Source organism: Neovison vison, chromosome 1 (genome assembly GCF_020171115.1).
Source record: "Neovison vison isolate M4711 chromosome 1, ASM_NN_V1, whole genome shotgun sequence".
Lineage (NCBI taxonomy): Eukaryota > Metazoa > Chordata > Mammalia > Carnivora > Mustelidae > Neogale > Neogale vison.
The window spans coordinates 240,219,412-240,240,973 of NC_058091.1; the positions used below are offsets into that span (position 1 = coordinate 240,219,412).

Genomic DNA, 21,562 nt, shown 5'->3' on the forward strand with positions numbered 1-21,562 from the left:
AGTTTCAGGAGTAGTGCAGTAACAATCTGTGCTGTGGAGAAAGAAAAAAATCTCAAAGCCAGGCTATATCAGTCAACAAATATGACATCTGCACATTGCAGAAAAGACTTTTCAAACATTTAGGAAAACCCTACCTTTATACTAGATTTTCTTTTCTGGAGTAAAATTTATGAAGTTCCCTAGTGGAAAAATACCCCATTTAGACAGTATTTTCTCTATTATAACATGTGTTGATGACTTTAAGTGAAGTTGAAATTTGCTTAAACTCAAGCTCAAGTTGTCCCCACTGTCATGAGTAACTGCTTCTCACTGATATTTGGCTAAGTTGCGCCACTGCCCCTTACTCTGGACCGTGTGAATAAATTAAGATTTCTTTTTGTTCTTGGTAATAAATTAATCATTTATTAATGACCCAACAGCCTACACCCACTTTGTCAGAGTAAAACAAGTGAGAAGAAATTTGGAAAAGGCAGCTTTTAAGTCCATAGTGATACCACAATCATAATGCTGAAGAGGAGAAAGTTCAAAACCTAACAATTACTTGCCATTGAGGCTTTTCATCAAGCAACCACCTGAATTTTCCTCTTTAAAATGGCTGAGTCTGAACTCTCAAAAAAGGGGAAAAAAATAACAATAACTCAACTTTCCAAGTCTGCCATGCATTAAGTAGTCCCAACTGCACATCATATAAATTTCAGAACCACTCAAATTTCTACCATTTACTCCCAAATCTACAAGGGAAATAATGATGGAACAGAGGATAAGCTACCAAAAAATGAAGCGTGCATGGGTGATAGAAAAATTCCAAATTGGATTGTGGTAATGGCTGCATACTTCCATAAATTTAGTAAAAAAAAAAAAGAAAAAAGAAAAAGAAAAAAATTCACTGACTTGTATAGTTAAAAGGGGTGAAGGTGAAATTTTACAGTCTGTAATTTATACCTCAAAAATTTTGTTGTTAAGGCAGAGCCAACCAGGTAATTAATTAAGGAAAATTATCAGAGGCTAGATATGAGAAAGCAAAAATTCAAAGAGGAAAACGAAAGCACTGAAAATAGTGTTTATACAAGGGTGGGGAATAGAGAAATAGAGTATGGGCCATTGTGTGATCAGAATTAGAGTTTTTAGTGGACCAACAACACCACTGCCCTCAGAAGGTAAATGCCTCTGATCTAGTTATATATTAGTGATATGCTTAAGCAACTAGGAGAAACAAATATAAATGGGAATTTTCCATTTATATTTCCATCTAGATGGAAGATAACTTAAACCCAGGCCTCAAAGAATTTTCATATGAATTTAAAATAAATTCATATGAATTTACAATAAAAAGTGCAGAAGTACCCAAGGAGATAAGCTATCTTGGGCAGGAGTAAGCAAAACAATTGTGTATCAGATCCATAATGAAGGCAGATACTCAAATGACCAAAACCAGAGTATTAAAAAGTGTTTCTTATGTTAACAGAAATAAAAGAAAGTATACAAAGGAAAAATACACTAAAAATGACCAGACAATGGAACAAATAATCTTAAAATTTATATGGAACCAGAAAAAACCCTGAATAGCCAAAGGAATATTGAAAAAGAAAGCCAAAGTTGGTGGCATCACAATTCCAGACTTCAAGCTCTATTACAAAGCTGTCATCATCAAGACAGTATGGTGCTGGCACAAAAACAGACACATAGATCAATGGAACAGAACAGAGAGCCCAGAAATAGACCCTCAACTCTATGGTCAACAAATCTTTGACAAAGCAGGAAAGAATGTCCAATGGAAAAAAGACAGCCTCTTCAATAAATGGTGTTGGGAAAATTGGACAGCCACATGCAGAAAAATGAAATTGGACCATTTCCTTACACCACACATGAAAATAGACTCAAAATGGATAAAAGACCTCAATGTGAGAAAGGAATCCATTCAAATCCTTGAGGAGAACACAGGCAGCAACCTCTTCGACCTCAGCCGCAGCAACATCTTTTTAGGAACATCGCCAAAGGCAAGGGAAGCAAGGGCAAAAATGAATTACTGGGATTTCATCAAGATCAAAAGCTTTTGCACAGCAAAGGAAACAGTTAACAAAACCAAGAGACAACTGACAGAATGGGAGAAGATATTTGCAAAGGACATATCAGATAAAGGGTTAGTGTCCAAAATCTATAAAGAACTTAGCAAACTCAACACCCAAAGAACAAATAATCCAATCAAGAAATGGGCAGAAGACATGAACAGACATTTCTGCAAAGAAGACATCCAGATGGCCAACAGACACATGAAAAAATGCTCCACATCACTCGGCATCAGGGAAATACAAATCAAAACCACAATGAGATATCACCTCACACCAGTCAAAATGGCTAAAATTAACAAGTCAGGAAATGACAGATGTTGGCGAGGATGCGGAGAAAGGGGAACCCTCCTACACTGTTGGTGGGAATGCAAGCTAGTGCAACCACTCTGGAAAACAGCATGGAGGTTCCTCAAAATGTTGAAAATAAGACAAACCGTAAGTGACTCTTAATCTCGCAAAACAAACTGAGGGTTGCTGGGGGGAGGGGGGTTGGGAGAAAGGGGATGGGGTTATGGACATTGGGGAGAGTATGTGCTATGGTGAGTGCTGTGAAGTGTGTAAACCTGGCGATTCACATACCTGTGCCCCGGGGGATAAAAATATATTATATAGTTTATAAAAAAATTAAAAAAAAAAAAAAAAGAATAGAAGTAGTAACTGGGAAAAAAAAGCGTTGAAAATAGAGCTACCCTATGACCCAGCAATTGCACTACTGGGTATCTGCCCTAAAGATACAAAGGGTAGTGATCCGAAGGGGCACATGCACCTGAATGTTTATAGCAGCAAAGTCTACAATAGCCAAACTATGGAAAGAACCTAGATGTCCATCAACAGATGAATGGATAAAGAAGATGTGGTATATATAAACAATGGAATACTATGCAGCCATCAAAAGAAATGAAATCTTGCCATTTGCGACGACGTGGATGGAACTAGAGGGTATAGTGCTTAGCGAAATAAGTCAGTCGGAGAAAGACAACTATTATATGATCTCCCTGATATGAGGAAGTGGAGATGCAACATGGGGGGTTAAGGGGGTATGAGAAGAATAAATGAAACAAGATGGGATCGGGAGGGAGACAAACCATAAGTGACTCTTAATCTCATAAAACAAACTGAGGGTTGCTGGGGGGAGGGGCGTTGGGAGAGGAGGTAGGGTTATGGACACTGGGGAGGGTATGTGCTATGGTGAATGTTGTGAAGTGTGTAAACCTGGCGATTCAGACCTGTACCCCTGGGGATAAAAATATATGTTTATAAAAAATAAAAAATTGGAAAAAAAAAAAAAAAAGACCAGGCATACTGGAGAAGGATCAAAGTAGAACTTCAAGAGAAAATTAGTAACTTCCACACCTTCTAGAAGTCTAGAGTAATACTGACTAAATACTGATGGAAAGAAAATTACTAACCTATAAAGTTAAACTGAAGAAGTTATTCAGAAAAACCAAGAGATTGTCATGATAAGGAAACCATACACAAAAAACAAGAGATGTGCAATTAGACTGAAAGAGACTACTATTCAACTCTGAAGGATACAGAAGGAAACACAGAGAATGGGAATGGAGCAATAGTGAAAGAGATTTTGGTTAAACAATTTTCAGAGTGAAGGAAATATAAATTTTACATTTGAGAAGACCAATTTTAAGCAGGGTGAATAAAAAGAAATCCATACCTGGACATAATACAGTGAAGCTTTACAACAACAAAGATAAGATTTTTAAAACAGCCACAAAGTTAATACAAATTATTCACAAAAAGTAAGCTCAGTGAGACTGAATGCTGACTTCTCAAGAGCAACAACCAGAAGCCAGAAACGGGGAAAAAGTACCTTCAAATCACTTGGCAGGGGAGCAGACATGGAGAGATCATCCTAGGACTGTACACTCAATGAAATTATTTTTCCTAGATTTGGCGCACAATAAAGACATTAAGACAAACAAAACCAAAAACAACCTAAGAGCATTTACTCCAGAAAGAACTTCCCTACCCCAACTTAAAGCAGTTTATAAGAAAAATGCTTCAGGAAAAAGGGAAGTAATTCCAGACGGAGGGTTTAAAAACATGCAAGAAGTAATGAGAAGCAATGAAAATTATGTCTCAGGTCAATTTAAGCAAAGTTGAAAAAATGAATACAGCAACACTAATGGGGCTAAAACTTAACCAAAGTATTGGACAACAGTGATATTTAAGTTGGAGAATGATGGAAGTGGAAGCATTCTAAGATTCTGACCTTGTTTCAGAAGAGAAAAAGATACTGATTAACCTCAACCTCTGAGTTAAACATGCATGCTCTAATATCCACAGTTACTACTAATAAAACAGAGTTTACAACTTCCAAACAAGAAGGGATAAAAATAGGAGATGAGAGGACTCAATCAATCCAAAAGAGGAAAGATAATCAGAAACAGAGAAGGAGGGATGGAAACAGAAGGTAAAGAAGAAAAGAACAAAATGCAATGTTAAAAATGAATCCACATGTTGTAACGGTAATGAAATGTGTATGTACAAAACTCTCTAATTAACTGGGAAAAAAAAAACCCTGCTAAACTGAGTATCTTTATAAAATACATTTAAGGGGCACCTGGGTGGCTCAGTGGGTTAAGCCGCTGCCTTCGGCTCAGGTCATGATCTCAGGGTCCTGGGATCGAGCCCCGCATCGGGCTCTCTGCTCAGCAGCAAGCTTGCTTCCCTCTCTCTCTCTGCCTGCCTCTCTGTCTACTTGTGATCTTTCTCTGTCAAATAACTAAATAAAATCTTTTTAAAAAAAAATACATTTAAAACATAAACAAAGATTGTACAATATTTTAAAAAAGAAAGGAGGGCACCTGGGTGGCTCAGTCATTAATTATGACTTAACTAGATTAATTAAAATTAATTAAACTCCCCCTCTGCTTGTCTGCCTAATTGTGATATTTCTCTCTCTCTCTCTCTCTCTCTGTTAAATAAATAAATAAATAAATAAAATCTTTAAAAAAAAAAGGCTTTCATTGTAAATCACCACCCAAATGATACAATAATCATTTCCATTTACTTGGTTATCAAATGGACCACTAAAGTTCCCTATTTCTATCTAACTGAATACTGAATAATCAGTACAGATAGGGTGTCTGCCTAAACATTAGCTCATCAGCTCTACTGAGGAGCAAACAGGAAGTCCTATACTCTTCGGGAGCAGGATGAAGATTGGGCGTGCTTCCTTTGTCATTCCTATCAATGTTCCAAGAGAAAAGAATATTGATGTTTCTTGAGAACAAGGTCTTCTCTAGACCATTCCAAAATCTGACTACGTAGTTAAGTTCAGCAAAAAACACTAGTTTGGGGTATGAGGTGTTAAAATAGTACACACAAGACACTTCTGTTTTGCAGACTCACGCTTATGAACTTGCAGAACTTTGAAAATGTGGGAAGACCAAGCTCAATAGGCTTAGTAAATTCTTTTGGAATCCAAAGTCAGCATTCCCCCCAAGAACACCAACTTCTTTAAACATGCTACAGTCCTAGAAAACTGAAGCTTCATTTAATTTGCTATTTACAAGAATTTCAGTCTACAGTATTATACAGAAGCACTGAGAAAATGCTGAAGATGTCACAGGTGGATCATATAAGGTTAGTATTCTATTCAAATACTCCTCACAGAGCTTTCTTCAAGGCTACTTTACTGCGCATTATCAGCTAAACCACAGAACATAAGTAATAATGCAGATCATTCAATCTGCAGTAAAAATATACATTTCAAGCCAATAAAGTCCTAGATAATGGGAAATACTTTGGGGTATGGATAGTGCACAGGGCAGTGCAACAAGCAGTGATAATCCAACTCAAAAGTATACCAATTACATTTACTTATTGGCTAGTTTTTTTAAGATTTTATTCATCCATTTTTGAGAGAGAGAGACAGAGAGACAGAGAGAGGAGGAGGAGGCAGAGGGAGAATCAGGCTCCCTAGTGAGTAGGGGTCCAATGCTGGACCTGATTCCAGGACCCTGGGATCATGACCTGAGTGGAAGGGAGACATTTAACTGACTGAGACACCCAGGGACCCTACTTTTTGGTTAATACACAAAACAATGAACAAGATGTATCTCACTGTAGCAAGTTTGTTATATTAAGAGACCCATTTTAATGCAATGTCTGGGGTTGAGGGGAAAGGGATAGTTTTTTATAGGTAAGATTTCATGAATGGCATTTTCCCGATTTCACTCTTAATTTATGAAATTGAAAAAGAACTCAGAAGAAAGCAAAATTAAAAGGGAAAACATTGCTCCTTAGTTATTAGGCTGCTCACAGCCAAAGGAGCTAGGCAAAGAATGAAGCAATTAAAAAAGGACACATGGGTGTTGCATTATTGACAAAAAGGTTAATATTTCTGACAAAAAAAAATTTTTTTTTACCTCAATACACTTTAAATTGAAGAGAAATATACGGAAATCATTAACCTGATATGGAGAAAGAGTCAAGTATAAAAGGTGTTATCATCACCCAGAAGCAGAGCCTTGCCCTCTCATAACAAGATGAAAAGCCCTCAGTGCTATGAGGTAGAGCAGAATATGGTGAAAAGAAGCATCATCCAGCTCACCACCCTCAGCTCTCTTGGTCCCTAACTCAGTGACCTTGGGAACACACCTCTATGCACCTTTCGCATAAAAAAAGGGACTTCAATACCTTGTGGTAATGGATTCCACTGACAAATGTGATATGAGATAGGCAGAGGTCCTAGCCAAAACCTGAGAAAAGAAGTCAAGAACAACTTCACCGCAAACACTCCATTATTTGCTTTTTCAAATAAAACAGAGTATAACTGAGTGAGTATCCAATTGGCAGCCAGCCCTAAACATCCTTCCAGACACTGACTGTGTGCACACAGAGAGACTGGAAAAACCTTAAGAGTCAGTATATGGTTTCTATTCTTTAAACCAATCTTGTATTTCCATAATGTGATATCCAAAGAAGGCACCACAAAAGGCTTCCATTTTTAAGTGTGTGTTATCCCTAATACCACTCAGAAACTATTTATATATTTGAAGCAACTTTACATGACACCCCAAATTAAAGCATAACCTTTTTATACTATTTTACATGGTCTGGAAAGAAAATGTTTCTATTAAAGCAATAAATAAGACTTCCAAAAACCAAGTTAGCAAGTGCCAACACATCTGCTCCAATTTTATTTTGGTCATGTATTTAAACGCTACTTAAACAGTTTTAGCTCAGCTTCCATTTAAAATGCTGATAAAATGGATAACTTTTTTCACATATCATCTCAGCATCATTTGTATCACATTATACAAAATAAACAGACTATATAAATTATTTTGATTGTCTTTCTCGCTCTCTAGTAGAACATAACTCTTATGGGGGTGAGGATTTTTGTTCCATTCATTACTACCTCCCTAATGCCTAGAACAATGACTGGGACATACCAGAACACTATATCTGTCATAAGAATCAATCACAATTTTTTTCCTCCCTCAACTGCAGAAAAGAAACTGGGTTTCTTTTTTTTAACATTTTTATTGTTTTGAGATTTTATTTATTTATTTGAGACAGCGAGAGAGAGAGAGAGAGAGAGAGAGCGCGAGAGAGAGAGAGAGGAGCCCGCACAAGCACGTTGAGCAGCCGGCAGTGGGAGAGGGAGAAGCAGACTCCCCACTGAAGAGGAAGTCCAATGTGGGGCTCAATCCCAGGATGCTAGGATCAAGACCTGAGCTGAAGACAGATGTCCAACCAACTGAGCCCCCTGCTATAGGTTTTCCAAATGTTTCAGGACCCATTCAACTGTGGCTTTCTAGCTAACAAACAAAAATATTTCTCAAATCAAGTTACCTCATCGTTGAAAAGTTTCCAAATTTTCCCCTTTATCTTCGTATCCCCCAAAATCTTACAATTCATCCCTTCATGTACACATTATAAAGAATGATGCATTGTGATGCTCTTTTGTATAAACATTACAAATACTCAGGCTCAATATCCATGATGTTGAGTCATAATATACAGCTCTGAATTTCTCAAGGTCTAGTCCTGAGACCAGGGAATGAGAATCCTGGGGGGCGGTGGTCCAGGGTTCTGAAAGTTGAGCAACTTTACTGTTTATTACCTGAGAACTAGTATTCATTCATTTATGTAGTAGTTAGTGAGTACCTACTAAGTTTCAGGCACTGTTCTAGGCCCATGTTCTCAACAAACTTAACATTCTATTAGAGTGTGAGGTGGAGAACAGAGAAATAAGAAAACGAAACAGACCTAATAATTTCAAAGAGTGAAAAATGTTACAGAGGCTAAAAAATAAGCAATTGGGTTAAAAAAATGGTGGAAGTTGGAATGGGGGGGATGAGGGATCCATGAGAGCCTCTATGCAGAGGAAATATGTGAACAAAAGACAGGGTGAGAGGATAAGTGGACAGAAAATTCCAGGCAGAGGGCTGAGGGAGTGCTGACATGTCTAGGTTCACCTCAGTGCTGAAGAGCATATTTTCTAATACCCAGTTTAGTGATCACATGTGAGCAGAGTGCATCTAAAGCCAAGGAGCAGCTACGGTACAGTAACACTACCCAGGTGTTAATGCAGAAGATTTTTTTAAAAGGGGTGGGTGCAACAGACCACAAAAAAAAGAGAAAAACCAGAAGCAGATCGAAAGGCAGGCAGCATACCTTATAGACCACAGTTAAGAATGTGGGGCACTTGGGTGGCTCAGTCGCTTAAGCGCCTGACTCTTGGATCCCACTCAGGTCATGGTCTCAGGTCATGAGATCGAGCCCCACATCGGGCTCTATAGTCAGCGTGGAACCTGTGTAAGATTCTTTCTCTCCCTCTGCCTCTGTCCCTTCCCCCCTGCTCCCACTCGTGTGCACACACGCACACTCTCTCTCTTTGTAAATAAATAAATCTTAAAGAAGCAGCAGCAGCAGAAGAATGCACGTTTTAGGATTTTATCTCAAGTGTGCCTAGAAAGCCACAGTTGAACGGGTCCTGAAGCAAAGAAATGATGTGATCTGATTTAAAGGGGTCATGTTGGCTGCTCTACAAAAAGAGACTAGAGAGGGACAAGAGTGCAAGCACAAAAACCAGCAGGGAGGCAGTGGCAGAAGTCCAGTGAGACATGATGGCTCGGACTAGGGAAATGACCGTGGAATAAAGAAAGATAAAGATATGAGAACTTATAGATTAAATAGGGAACATGAGGTGAAGAAGAAAAATTAAGGATGACTCCTATTAATTTTGGCTTAAAAAACTGGGTGGAATAAAAACCACCCAGAAAAATGGAAAATAAAAAACAAGGCTGTTTATGAAAACATTATATGTCATAATGAAAGACTAAAACAATCTAAATAACCTAATATCCAGTGGTAGGGGATTAGTTAAATAAATGGACCACTATGCAATCAACAGAAATGCTACAGATGACTACTTCATAACACAATAAAATGGCTCTGATATCGCAAGCAGGAGGAAAACACATTACATCATAACAAATTACGATATCATTTACCTCAAAAAATAAATCAGTGTATCCATTTTGTATATTTTTTTAAAAAGTCAACCCACACATAAATTATGTATAAATCTACTCCAAAATGTTACTCCTTTTTCTTTGTGCTTTTATTTTCCAAATTATCTAAAATGAACTCATTTTTATAATATTTTTAAAAGCTGCATTTTTAAATGGCAGTATCCCTAAACCACACCTACCTAAACTGGCACTTTTTTTCCTCCTCAGGTACCTCCTCCATAGGGATGCTTTCAGAAACTCCTGTAGCATCTCTAGTATTGGGATATGAATGCATGAGCAAATGAGTACTGTTGCCACAGAGTGACCCCAGACAAACTCTTAACTCATGAGAGTTTTACATTGGGTCTGGATCCCTACTACAACAATTTCACAGCATCCCCAAATGGTTCTGGGAAGAAGCCTGGCTTCACTGCAGTGCTGAAGAGCACATCCTCTAACACCCACAATCAGACTACCCGATTTAGGGATCTAATGTGAAAGGAGTGCATCTAAGCCCACAGAATGGATATGATATATACAGCAGCACCCAAATATTTATGGGGAAAATTAACAGATTTTAACAGATAAACTAACAGATTTTAACAGAAAAATTAACACATTAACAGAATCTCCCAGCTGCTTACAAGAATATAAACTATGATTCCTATAGGTATCCCAGTATTAATAGAGTGATCACAGAAATTACCGAAAAGGATGTAAGGAAATAATGTAGACATGTTTTATCCAAATAATTTAGAGAGCAAGATAAAAATAAGGGGATTCTAAACAGGCTGAACTGCCAACTATATACTAAGAATTGTTCAATCAAGAGAATGATTTCTAGGGGCAAGCTATAAGGTTCTTGGAATTTAAAAAATTTTGAGTCGCCACTAAAAACGATGAAATAAGCAAAAGTAATTTGCTAGGTTTTATTTCCTTCCTCCCTTCCCTCACTCTCTCTCTCTCTCTCTCTTTTTTTTTTTAAGATTTTATTTATTTATTTGTCAGATAGAAATCACAAGTAGGCAGAGAGGCAGGCAGAGAGAGGGGGAAGCAGGCTCCCTGCTAAGGAGAGAACCTGATGTGGGGCTGGATCCCAGGACCCTGGGACCATGACCTGCACCGAAGCCAGAGGCTTTAACCCACTGAGCCACCCAGGCACTCCTCTTTCTTTTTTAAAAACATTTTATCTATTTATTTGAGAGAAAGAGAGAGCATGGAGCCTGACTGGGACTTGACCCCAGGACCCTGGGATCATGATCTGAGCCAAAGGCAGACACTTAGCTGACTGAGCCACTCAGATGCCCCTAATTTACTGTTTTTAATCCCAAGTTATTACATTTTAACATGTAATCAATATAAAAAGCTAATGAGATGTTGTACATTCTTTTCCCATACCACGTCTTTGAAATTGGGTTTGTGTTTACACTGACAGCTCCTCTCAATTTACATGTGCACGGCAGTAAAACAAAAAAAAAGAGAAAAAGAGCAGCAGCTCCAGAAAAGGACATTGCGCTCCCCTTTACTGACAACCAGAGAACCTAGCAAAGTCCCCCTACAGAAGCAATCCACGAAAATATAAATAACAATGCATGTATGTTACAAAGAAGGGGGATTTACAAACCAGAATGAGAATCTATGTTTCTATGAAAAGAAAACCCACTCACTGTGAAGAGATGGACCCAATTCCTGAAGAATAGAAAACCTAGTTCCCAAAGGGGAGAACCTCCAGGGAAAAGAACAATGCAAGAACCAGGTAAGTAAAATAGTAAGTCACCGGGTAAATGGCCACACAGGATGCGGTAAAGCTACAGAAAACAAACACCAGCCTTGTCTTACCTCTTCTATTCTATGTGGCTTTACGGCAGCAGGGCCATCTACCTGAAAAAAAGGTATCCCACATTCCTTCAAGATGGGGAGGTGTTGTATAATAAAGAATGTCCAGTCTTTGTCTCAGTTTCCTGAAAGGAAACTTCCATTAAGTTCAGTTAATAACAAGAATGTCTTTGTTATTCAACATGACTCTGAGTGTTTATGCTAATGAGGTAACCTCTGGTGGGCCCCTAGGAATGCACTGTCCTGAGTTCTAGGAGTTGTTCTAGCACATTATCAGACCTCAAGAGGGCCAAGGGAAGCCCCCAAATTTGTAGCCAGTGGTCAGAAGTGTGGGCAGCCTGGGGACCCTCCAAACTTGTAGCTGGCATTTGAATCGCAGCAATCACGTGAGGAAGGATCAGGGAACTCCTAAATGTCAAGTCACTGGGGTGAGAAGAGCTTGTGGCAGCTTGCACCTACAGTGAGAGCAATCTTGTTGGGGATCATGCCCTTTTACCTGGGGGGTCTATGCTAACTGCAGATGGTTAGCACAGAATTTTACTTCAGTATTTCATTTTATCTTACTTATTTTTTACTGCAGTATTTTAAAAAGTCAAGCTGATCTGGCAGAATTCTCAGGGCCTGCAGAATCTGAGCCCCACCTTTCCAGCTAATATCACTAGCCCTACTCAACTTTCCCACATACTCTTACTTTCCCTAAACGCTCAGGAAAAACTACAAAAGGCCACAAAAACCAAAGTCAGCTGACATTTACTCCAATTTAAAAGGGAACTAATGCAACTAAAAGAAGTAAAGAGATTCAGAGCAACAATCAAAATGAAGTATTTCACCTTTGTTTAAAACAAGGCCCTCACTAGTTCAGCGCTCATCATAATGTAAAAGTGCAGGGTAGAGAAGCCTTGTCACTGAAGAATAAAGTTCTGCCTTGAGTCAAGAATTTTAGGCTTCTACAACACTTTAAATACTCATTTCCTTTTCAAGCACATGTGCAATTATATACCCTAGTATCTCTATTACCATAAATGCAATTCAACTGTTTGCAGAGTCATACTACAAAGTCTTTAGTTATGCCTTGAGCAATAAAAAGGATGTCATTTATAAGTATGGTGGGGTGAAAGGGGTGAGATAGGGGTCAAAAGTGAGTTGTGATAGAGAACACCAAACTCCAAACTCAAAGGAGCCTTTGGTTAGTGAAGTTCAGAATGAAATAAAAAGTAGAAGCATAAACATGCTCCTGAAGCAAGGTCTACAGAGCCACCAGGTCCACATAATGTTTCCACTGTCCACTATGCTAGCAAGCTCAAAAGGCATAGCCCTCACTGCTGGAGGACCTTAGGCAAGTTACTTAACCTCTCTACGCCTCAATTCCCTTACCAAGAAACTTAACCTCTCTACACTTCAATTCCCTTATCAAGAAACACCATATTCACCAGATATGGTGGAAAATGCACCATATCTGCACATGCCTGGTTGCATTAGCAAGTGTCAGTTGTGTTGGACGAGGCTGACAGAGCAGGTCCAAATAAAAAGCCCTCCAGCACTAGAGACAAGGGCTTGCCCTCTGAGATTCAGGGACTACAATGAGCCCTTTCCTGTGCCGCTACCAGTTACCCTAGGCCTTGGGCAGACAGTGTTCTTGCTTTCTGCTTTACAAGCATACTTTCTAATATGTAGGCTACTTACAGGAGATTGGCTTCCTAAAGGAGGGTTTGGAGGTTAGACCTCATGCTACCATGTGAATATAGCGAACAAGACTGTGCTTAATGGAGACACAAAATGATACTCTTCTGATTTTAATTCCAAATGAATCGTTAACTTGAATATAAGACTGACCTATGACCCACAGGTATATGGTCAACTAATCTTTGACAAAGCAGGATAGAATATACAATGGGAAAAAAGACATTCTCTTTAACAAGTGGTGTTGGCAAAACGGGACCACTTTCTTACACCAGACACAAAAATAAATTCAGAATGGATGAAGACCTAAATATGAGACAGGAAACCATCAAAATCCTAGAGGAGAACACAGGCAGCAAACTCTTTGACCTTGGCTGCAGCAAGTTTTTACTAGACACGTCGCCAGAGGCAAAGGAAACAAAAGCAAAAATGAACTACTGGTATTTTATCAAAATAAGAAGCTTCTGGATACCAAAGGAAACCAATGAACAAAACTAAGACGCAGCCTACAAATGGGAGAAGATATCTGCAAACGACATACCTGATAAAGGCTTAGGATCCAAGATCTGTAAGGAGCTTATCAAACTCAACACCCAAAAAATGAATAATCCAGTTAAGAAATGGGGAGAAGACATGAACAGATACTTTTCTAAAGTAGACATCCAGATATAGCTTGGGCGCCTGGGTGGGTTAGTCAGGCTAAACATCTGACTTCAGCTCAGGTCAGGGGTCCTGGGATTGGGCCCACAGAAAGGTCCACGCTCAGCAGGCAATGTGCTTCTCCTTCTTCCTCTACTACTCTCCCACTCTCTAGCAAATAAATTATTAAAAACAAAAATCTTCAAAAATAATAAAAAGAAAGGACACCTGGGTGGCTTGATCGGTTAAGTGTATGCCTTTGGCTCAGAGGTCATGATTCCAGGGTTCCCAAATGCAGCCCTGCCCCTCCCCCAACTCCTGCACACACACCAGCCAGAATGCGTTCTCTCAAATAAATAAAATCTTTTTTTTTAAAGATTTATTTATTTATTTATTTATTTATTTATTTATTTGACAGAGATCACAAGTAGGCAGAGAGGCAGGCAGAGAGAGAGGAGGAAGCAGGCTCCCTGCTGAGCAGAGAGGCCGATGTGGGGCTCGATCCCAGGACCCTGAGATCATGACCTGAGCTGGAAGGCAGAGGTTTTAACCCACTAAGCTCACTAAGCCACCCAGGCGCCCCCAAATAAATAAAATCTTTAAAAAAAATAGTAAGAAGAAGTCATCCTGGGACGCCTGGGTGGCGCAGTTGGTTGGACGACTGCCTTCGGCTCAGGGCGTGATCCTGGAGTCCCGGGATCGAGTCCCACATCAGGCTCCCAGCTCCATGGGGAGTCTGCTTCGCTCTCTGACCTTCTCCTCGCTCATGCTCTCTCTCACACTCTCTCTCTCTCAAATAAATAAATAAAATCTTTAAAAAAAAAAAAAAAAGAAGAAGTCATCCAGATGGCTAACTGACACGTGAAAAGATGCTCAACGTCACTCATCATTAGGGAAATATGAATCAAAACCATGATGAGATATACCACGTCACACCTGTCAGAATGGCTAAAATTAACAACCTAAGAAACAGGTGCTGGTGAAGATGCAGAAAGGGGAACCCTCTTGAACTGTTGGTGGGAAGGCAAACTGGTGTAGCTACTCAGGAAAACAGTATGGAGCTTCCCCAAAGTTAAAAACAGGACTGCCCTATGACCCAGCAACTGCACTACCAGGTATTATTCACCCAAAGGACACAAAAACACAGGAGTACATGCACCCTGATGTTTACAGCAGCATATCAACAATAGCCAAAGTATGGAAAGAACCCAGATATCCATTGACTGAGAAATGGACAAAGATGTGGTAGAATGAAATCTTACCATCTGCAACATGGATGGAGCGACAGTGTATTATGCTAAATGAAGTCAGTCAGATAATGACAAATACTAGATGATTTCACTCATATGTGGAATTTAGGAAACAAACAGATTAACATATTAGGGGACTGGGGGGGGGATGGGGAAGAAACCAAGAGACTCTTAAATAAGACAGAAAACAAACTGAGGGTTGGTAGAGGGAGGGAGGGAGGGAGATGGGTGATTAGTATTAAAGAGGGTACTTGTTATGATGAGCAATGCATGTTGTATGTAACTGAAGAATCCCTGAATTCTACTCCTGAAACAAATACTGGACTATGTGTTAACTAACTAGAATTAAAAAAAAAAAAGAGAGAGAGAGAGAGAGAAAGAAAGAAAGAAAATTAATGACTGATCTATGTATTTTATACATAATCAATTCAGGTCAAAATACATTTAATGGTCAAAGAAAACCTAGTGTAAAATTAGTAATGCATTTAATGTGATTACTGATGTTTTCCTTGGAATATTTTTATGGCATTAACCTGACCTAATGTCACTATAAATTCAAATGTACAAGACACACATTTTACATAAAAGGTCCATTTTCTATTCTTACACAATGACCAACTTCCCAAATGGTCTATGGAATATCTTTTCCATATGTTAGATGCTTTATATTTAAGTTACAAAATCAAATAACTTGAGTATCTGCCTTCTATGTGTCAATTTTTAAAAATAAAATAATAGTTAAACATAATATATTTTCCAATATAATAAACAAAAGATAGTAGCAAGCATAACTTACCTGGAAATTAAATACCAATTTACTTCTCTTTTTTTCTTGTCACCTTACAAAACAATCAATTTACATGAAGATTTCTATTGTACAAACGTAACCAATTAACAGCATGTTTCTTCAATTTTAAAACATGATGAATGGACTGAGTCTACGTCTAAGGCAGAAAATTAAGCAGCTGACACAGTTCATCTCTTTCAGATCTCAAAATATTCCTCCTCCAACAGGTATCATTAGTATCCTCATTTTACAGAAAAGAAATGGCAATTTAGAAAGGTTAAATAATTTGCCAGGATGCAGCCAAGCAATTTCTCCAAATTCTAAGATGTAAAGTAATGCTAAAAGACTTTCATCTTATACAGACTGTGATTAAAAAAATCACCATACTCCACCAAGTTACCTACAATTAATGAAACTGCTAACACACTTACCTCAATTAATTTGTTGGCATGTTCACGGAAAACTTGGGCATATTCCTTAACTTCTTTCTCATTTCCATTCTTTGCAGCTTCAATCAATACTAAAAGTGGAACATTGGTTTCCAGGAATGAATCTGAAACATGGTCCATGACAGCTTTGCGGAGCTAATAAATAAATTGTAAAAATTTGATTTTATTTCTACCAAGAAACTAGACTGCTTTTTTTCTCTTGTACTTTCAAATGTTAATGTTAGCTCATGATAGCTGGGCTACACTGATACAAGGATCCCTCATGTAAGCTGTGCAGCTACATGATCTGCAACACAGGAAACACGATCCTGAAGATAATGGTTATGCTGCAGTTAAAGCATTTCAGCAACAAAATTTCAGAATTCAAGATAATATCCTTTTTTTCTTGGGAATTAAAAACTAAAGCTTGTAATTTAAAGGAATAATACAAAGCAGCTCCAGACTGAATTGAAACACAGCCTTGGAATATATGTTATTAGCCTAACTGCCTAAATAAAAATGAAAACTCAGGACTAAGTGACTAAGTACCTTCTGGTTTATCTGAAGAGGGTTAGCACACTGTGAACCTTAAACCTAAAACGTTATCTTTATAACCATTTCTGAAAGGACTTTACCAGAAGGAAAACAATTAAAAACAAATTCCATCATTAATTTTGTTTTATCAAACATGATCAATAAAATGTCTCTCTACTAAGTGTGGAAACTGCTATTACTACAATTTCATTTTAAGTCTTAATACATTGTTTTGTAAATTCAACCCTAATTTTTAAAATACTAAAACTCAACTGGATTCTGAAATGTTAATGGGACTATTTAACAAATGAGATTCTTTCCTGTGTATTTACTAGCTTGGAAAAAACAGCAAACGCCAGTATCTCTATACCCACATATTTGTACTAGAAAAACAACTCCACCAAGGATCGCCACTGCAATTTCTGCTTCTCCCGTATGTAACGTAGTATCACGAGACCCTTCAGGGTTCTGTCACAGGTCCCACCCAAGTCATTTTACATTGAGTTTCTTACCTGTACATCTTTTTCATGCTAGAGCTAATTTATTCAGTCCATCCCAGTGGGTTATATCATTCCAGGCCCCCGAAAGATTTTATTAACCATTTAGAACTTTACTAGCAATCAAACACAGACTGGCAGTTCCCTGTGAAAAATCCATCCTTTACCCCAATAAAAAATATGGGCCCAGTATTTATTGGAATTTTAACCCAAACCACAAAAGTGAGAACCTGGGAAAGCAAGCAATTTGTTCCAGTTTACCTGCCTACGCAAGTCCCTAGTCTTCTTGGTCATTTTATCTATTGCAGAATTGAGTGCATCACTTCTTTCTTTACGTCCAGCCTGAAAAATAAGAAAAGAAATGCACATTGTAGTGATTCACAAGGAAATGTTAATTATAGTCAATAGTTGTTTCTATTCAAATCAACACTTTTTTATTTTTTTTAAATTAAAGCCCAAACTTGGAAAATAAATGGGGGTAGTATAGGAGAGAACCATGTGGCTTTGTTTATAAAAACCTAACCTTGGGGGGGCACTTGGGTGGCTCAGTGGGTTAAGGCCTCTGCCTTGGGCTCGAGTCATGAACCCGGGGTCTTGGGATCGGCCCTGCATCGGGCTCTCTGCTCACTGGGGAGTCTGCTTCTCCCTCTCCCTCTGCCTGCCTCTCTGCCTACTTGTGATCTCTGTCAAATAAATAAATAAAATCTTAAAAACAAACAAAACAAACAAACAAAAAAACACCTAACCTTGGGACACCTGGGTGGCTCAGTTGGTTAAGCAGCTGCCTTCCGCTCAGGTCATGATCCTGGAGTCCCAGGATCAAGCCTTGCATTGGTCTCCCTGCTCGGTGGGAAAGTCTGCTTCTCCCTCTGTCCCTCACCCCTCTTGTGTTCTCACTCCCTCTGTCTCTCTCTCTCTCTAATAAATACATAAAATCTTAAAAAAATAAAAAATAAAATAAAACCCTAACCTTACAATGCTTAGGCTCCACATTATCTGATGGCAAGAACTGATGGAGTTTTACCAAGAGAAGCCAAGACATGACTGTCATTTAAAAGGATTAAACCTTTTTTTTTTTTTTAAAGATTTTATTTATTTATTTGAGAGACAAATAGTGAGAGAGAGACTGAGCACAGAGAAGAGGGAGAAGCAGGCTCTCTGCTAGCAGGGAGCACAAAGCAGGGTTCGTGACTGGAGCCAAGGGCAGACACTTAACTGACTGAGCCACCCAGGCCCCTAAACCTGTATTTTACTTCAAGGTTGAGAATCATTAATTTCTCCTTGAACTGCAAGCAATATTAGGTTACACCTGATTCTCATAAACTCTGAGATGTGAAGAATGTCAAAACAGGAAAGATGGCATCTGGCACTAAAACAATGTGAAACAATGAATTTTAAAGTTAAGATGCACCAGGAAGGATCTGAGTTAATGTGTATTATGCAGCTCCAATAAGAATGCTTTGTAAGATTACTTCAGCCATATATTTTTAAGTTCTAGGCAAAGCTTAATCCAATTGTATTGCACAGAAAAGAACATATTAGTCACTCTGAGAGAGTTATATAAATGGGCACTGCTTCAGAGGTCAGGAAGTTGAGATTTTCATCGGGAAACATTTTAACCAGAACCAAAATCGATGGGTGCTGAAAGAAAAGGAGACGAAGCTAAGTTACCCAGGTAGAATTAGCCATGTGCTTGGAAATACCTTGGTAAGATATTAGTAGGTCAGTCCGTAAAGTACATTGAAAGTTTTTCCTTACAAAATGCCTGGCCAACAAATGTAAAATAAAACACATAACACTCAAAGGAGAGATACAAGTAGACAAAGGAATTTAACTCAGTGTTCTACTTTCTGGTGCCCTCAAGACATTCTGGTATAGATATGCCATCAGTACACAAGCTGGCACAGCACATGAACAGCCAGGTGAGGAGATGTATTTTCATGTATTCTCAATGCCCTGTTCATCGTCTATTTGTTACTCGCCTTCTCTCTTCTCCCCCATTGGAACCATTGGAACAATGACACCTGTCCCTCTGCTCCCATCTCTATGGACTGTTACAGGAGAAAAGGAGGAATATTGAGGGATATAGATTACTCAGCAGAGGGCAGAAAGGAGACAAGAGGGGATTTCAGGAATACTAAGAGTTGAAATACAGATGCTAAATTAATACAATCACTCTCAAATTTGTTTAGGGTCACATCCATTACTTTTCCCCCTAATAATCATGTACTGCCAATAAAATTAAGCAGTCCAACTTTTGGGTTCAGCTCAGGTTGTGATCTCCGAGTTCTGAGATCAAGCCCTACATCAGGCTCTATGCTCAGTGAAGAGTCTGCTTGGGACTCTCTCTGCCCCTCCCTCCCTAATCTTCTCTCTCAAAAAAATAAATAAAATAAAATAAATTTTAAAGAAGTAAAAATGAAATGAAATAAATCTTTTCTTTTCTTTCTTTCTTTTTTTTTTTTAAAATGGCTTTAGGGGCTCCTGGATGGCTCAGTTGGTTAAGCATCTGCCTTCAGCTCAGGTCATGATCCCAGGGTCCTGGGACCAAGCCCCACATGGGGCTCCCAGCTCAGTAGAGAGCCTGCTTCTCCCTCTCCCTCTGCCCCTCACCCTGCTTGTGCTCTTTCCTTCTCTTTCTCTCTGTCAAATAAATAAATAAATTCTTGGGGGAAAAAATGGGAGGGGAGTATTAAAAAAAAAGAGTCTAGGCAAAACTGATTTAGAAATGAGAATTTCTACCTGAAGGAATAAATGGTGATTTACTCATGGCCATCAGTGAGAAAGAACGTGACAAGTGTAATTAGTTACTGACAATCTCAAAGATCAAAATAACAGGATCTAAGGCAAAGGTAACTAAAACAGAATTTTAAAATAATCAAACTAATGCCTTCATTAGGATAAGAACACATTTCAAAAAAAATTTCTCTAAGTCAATCTAGTATGATTTATCATTATTTCTAGCTACGTTTTTAGGATGTTTCTAGTAGATCATTTATCCCAGAAAATATCAGCTATCTGAGATACAAAAGCTGGGTACAATAACCTCATGAGAACCCAATCCCTTATAATCTCGAATGCCCAGAAATTTTCTCAATTTGTGCAGAAGGATTTACTCTGCAAGTTATATAAAAGCAAATCATCAAGCTTGATTTTGAGGGAATCATAGCCACACAGCAAAATCATAGCCACACATACCACAAATCAGCTAATTCTATATTTGTGAAACTACCCTAAAAATCAATTTGTCTTTCTCGTTACTTTGGTAGATAAAAGTTTATGCCTCCTTGATCAGGAAGGGAAAGTTCAGAGCAGTAATCTGCTGAAGCTTTTAGGTTATATTAGACAGACCCTTTTAAAATCACAGCATCCAGGGGCGCCTGGGTGGCTCAGTGAGTTAAAGCCTCTGCCTTCGGCTCAGGTCGTGATCCCAGGGTCCTGGGATCGAGCCCCACGTCAGGCTCTCTGCTCAGCGGGGAGCCTGCTTCCTCCTCTCTCTCTGCCTGCCTCTCTGCCTACTTGTGATCGCTCCCTGTCAAATAAATAAATAAATCTTCAAAAATTAAATAAATAAATAAATAAATAAAAATAAAATCGCACCATCCCTTTAAAATATGTATACACACACACACACACACACACAAACACACACATATGCACACACATACACCTGGTGGTTCAGCTGATTAAGTGCTTGTCTTCAGTTCAGGTCATGATCCCAAGTCCTGGGATTGAGCCCTTGCATCCTGCTCCCTGCCTGGCAGAGAGCCTGCTTCTCCTCTCACCAACCCCACTTGTGCTCTTTCAGTCTATCTGTTAAATAAATAAATCTTTAAAAATAATAAATAAAATAAAATATAATGGCGTAAGTACACAGGCATATACACACAACTTTAACAATGAGCTTGATGAAAGTGGAAAGGCTGCTGATGCATAAAAAATATTTTACTTCTCTTTGAAATTAAAGTTGTTGGGATTTTTTAATTTCTAGTTTTAGTTATGCCAAAGGAAAGTTGCTCATTTAACCTTTAAAATAAATGACTCACAGCTCCTACCTAACTAACTGAAACTCTATTCCATCTAAGCAGAGACCACCTAGCTTCACTCACATTTGATATGTATGGTTCTGCGAGGCAGTGACAAAAGGGCTAAGAAAACGACAGGCCATATTTAGGGGTTCAACATACAGTTTTCCCTCAGCAAGTAAATACCAGCTGAACTGAGGGGAGGTAAAGGTTATTAGCTAGATGGCCTCTAGCAACACAGTCCTAGTTGAGATAGTGAAAGGGCTTTCAAAACCCATCCTCAACAGAAGCATGAAGAAGCCACTTTACCTTTCTCTTATTTATTTGAGA

At 38.6% G+C, this 21,562-nt stretch overlaps 1 protein-coding gene across 2 annotated transcripts in view; it reads right to left on the bottom strand.

Annotated features, from left to right (window-relative positions):
- The window catches only part of CTNNA1 (catenin alpha 1), a 319,319-nt gene that overhangs the window by 36,140 nt on the left and 261,617 nt on the right, over nucleotides 1–21,562 (bottom strand). For both annotated transcript variants that reach the window (XM_044226586.1, XM_044226594.1), the window contains exons 8-9: nucleotides 17,469–17,549; nucleotides 16,180–16,332 (exon numbers count right to left, since the gene is read on the bottom strand). In XM_044226586.1, the coding sequence (XP_044082521.1) occupies nucleotides 16,180–16,332; nucleotides 17,469–17,549 (234 nt within the window). The remainder of the gene's footprint in view (nucleotides 1–16,179; nucleotides 16,333–17,468; nucleotides 17,550–21,562) is intronic.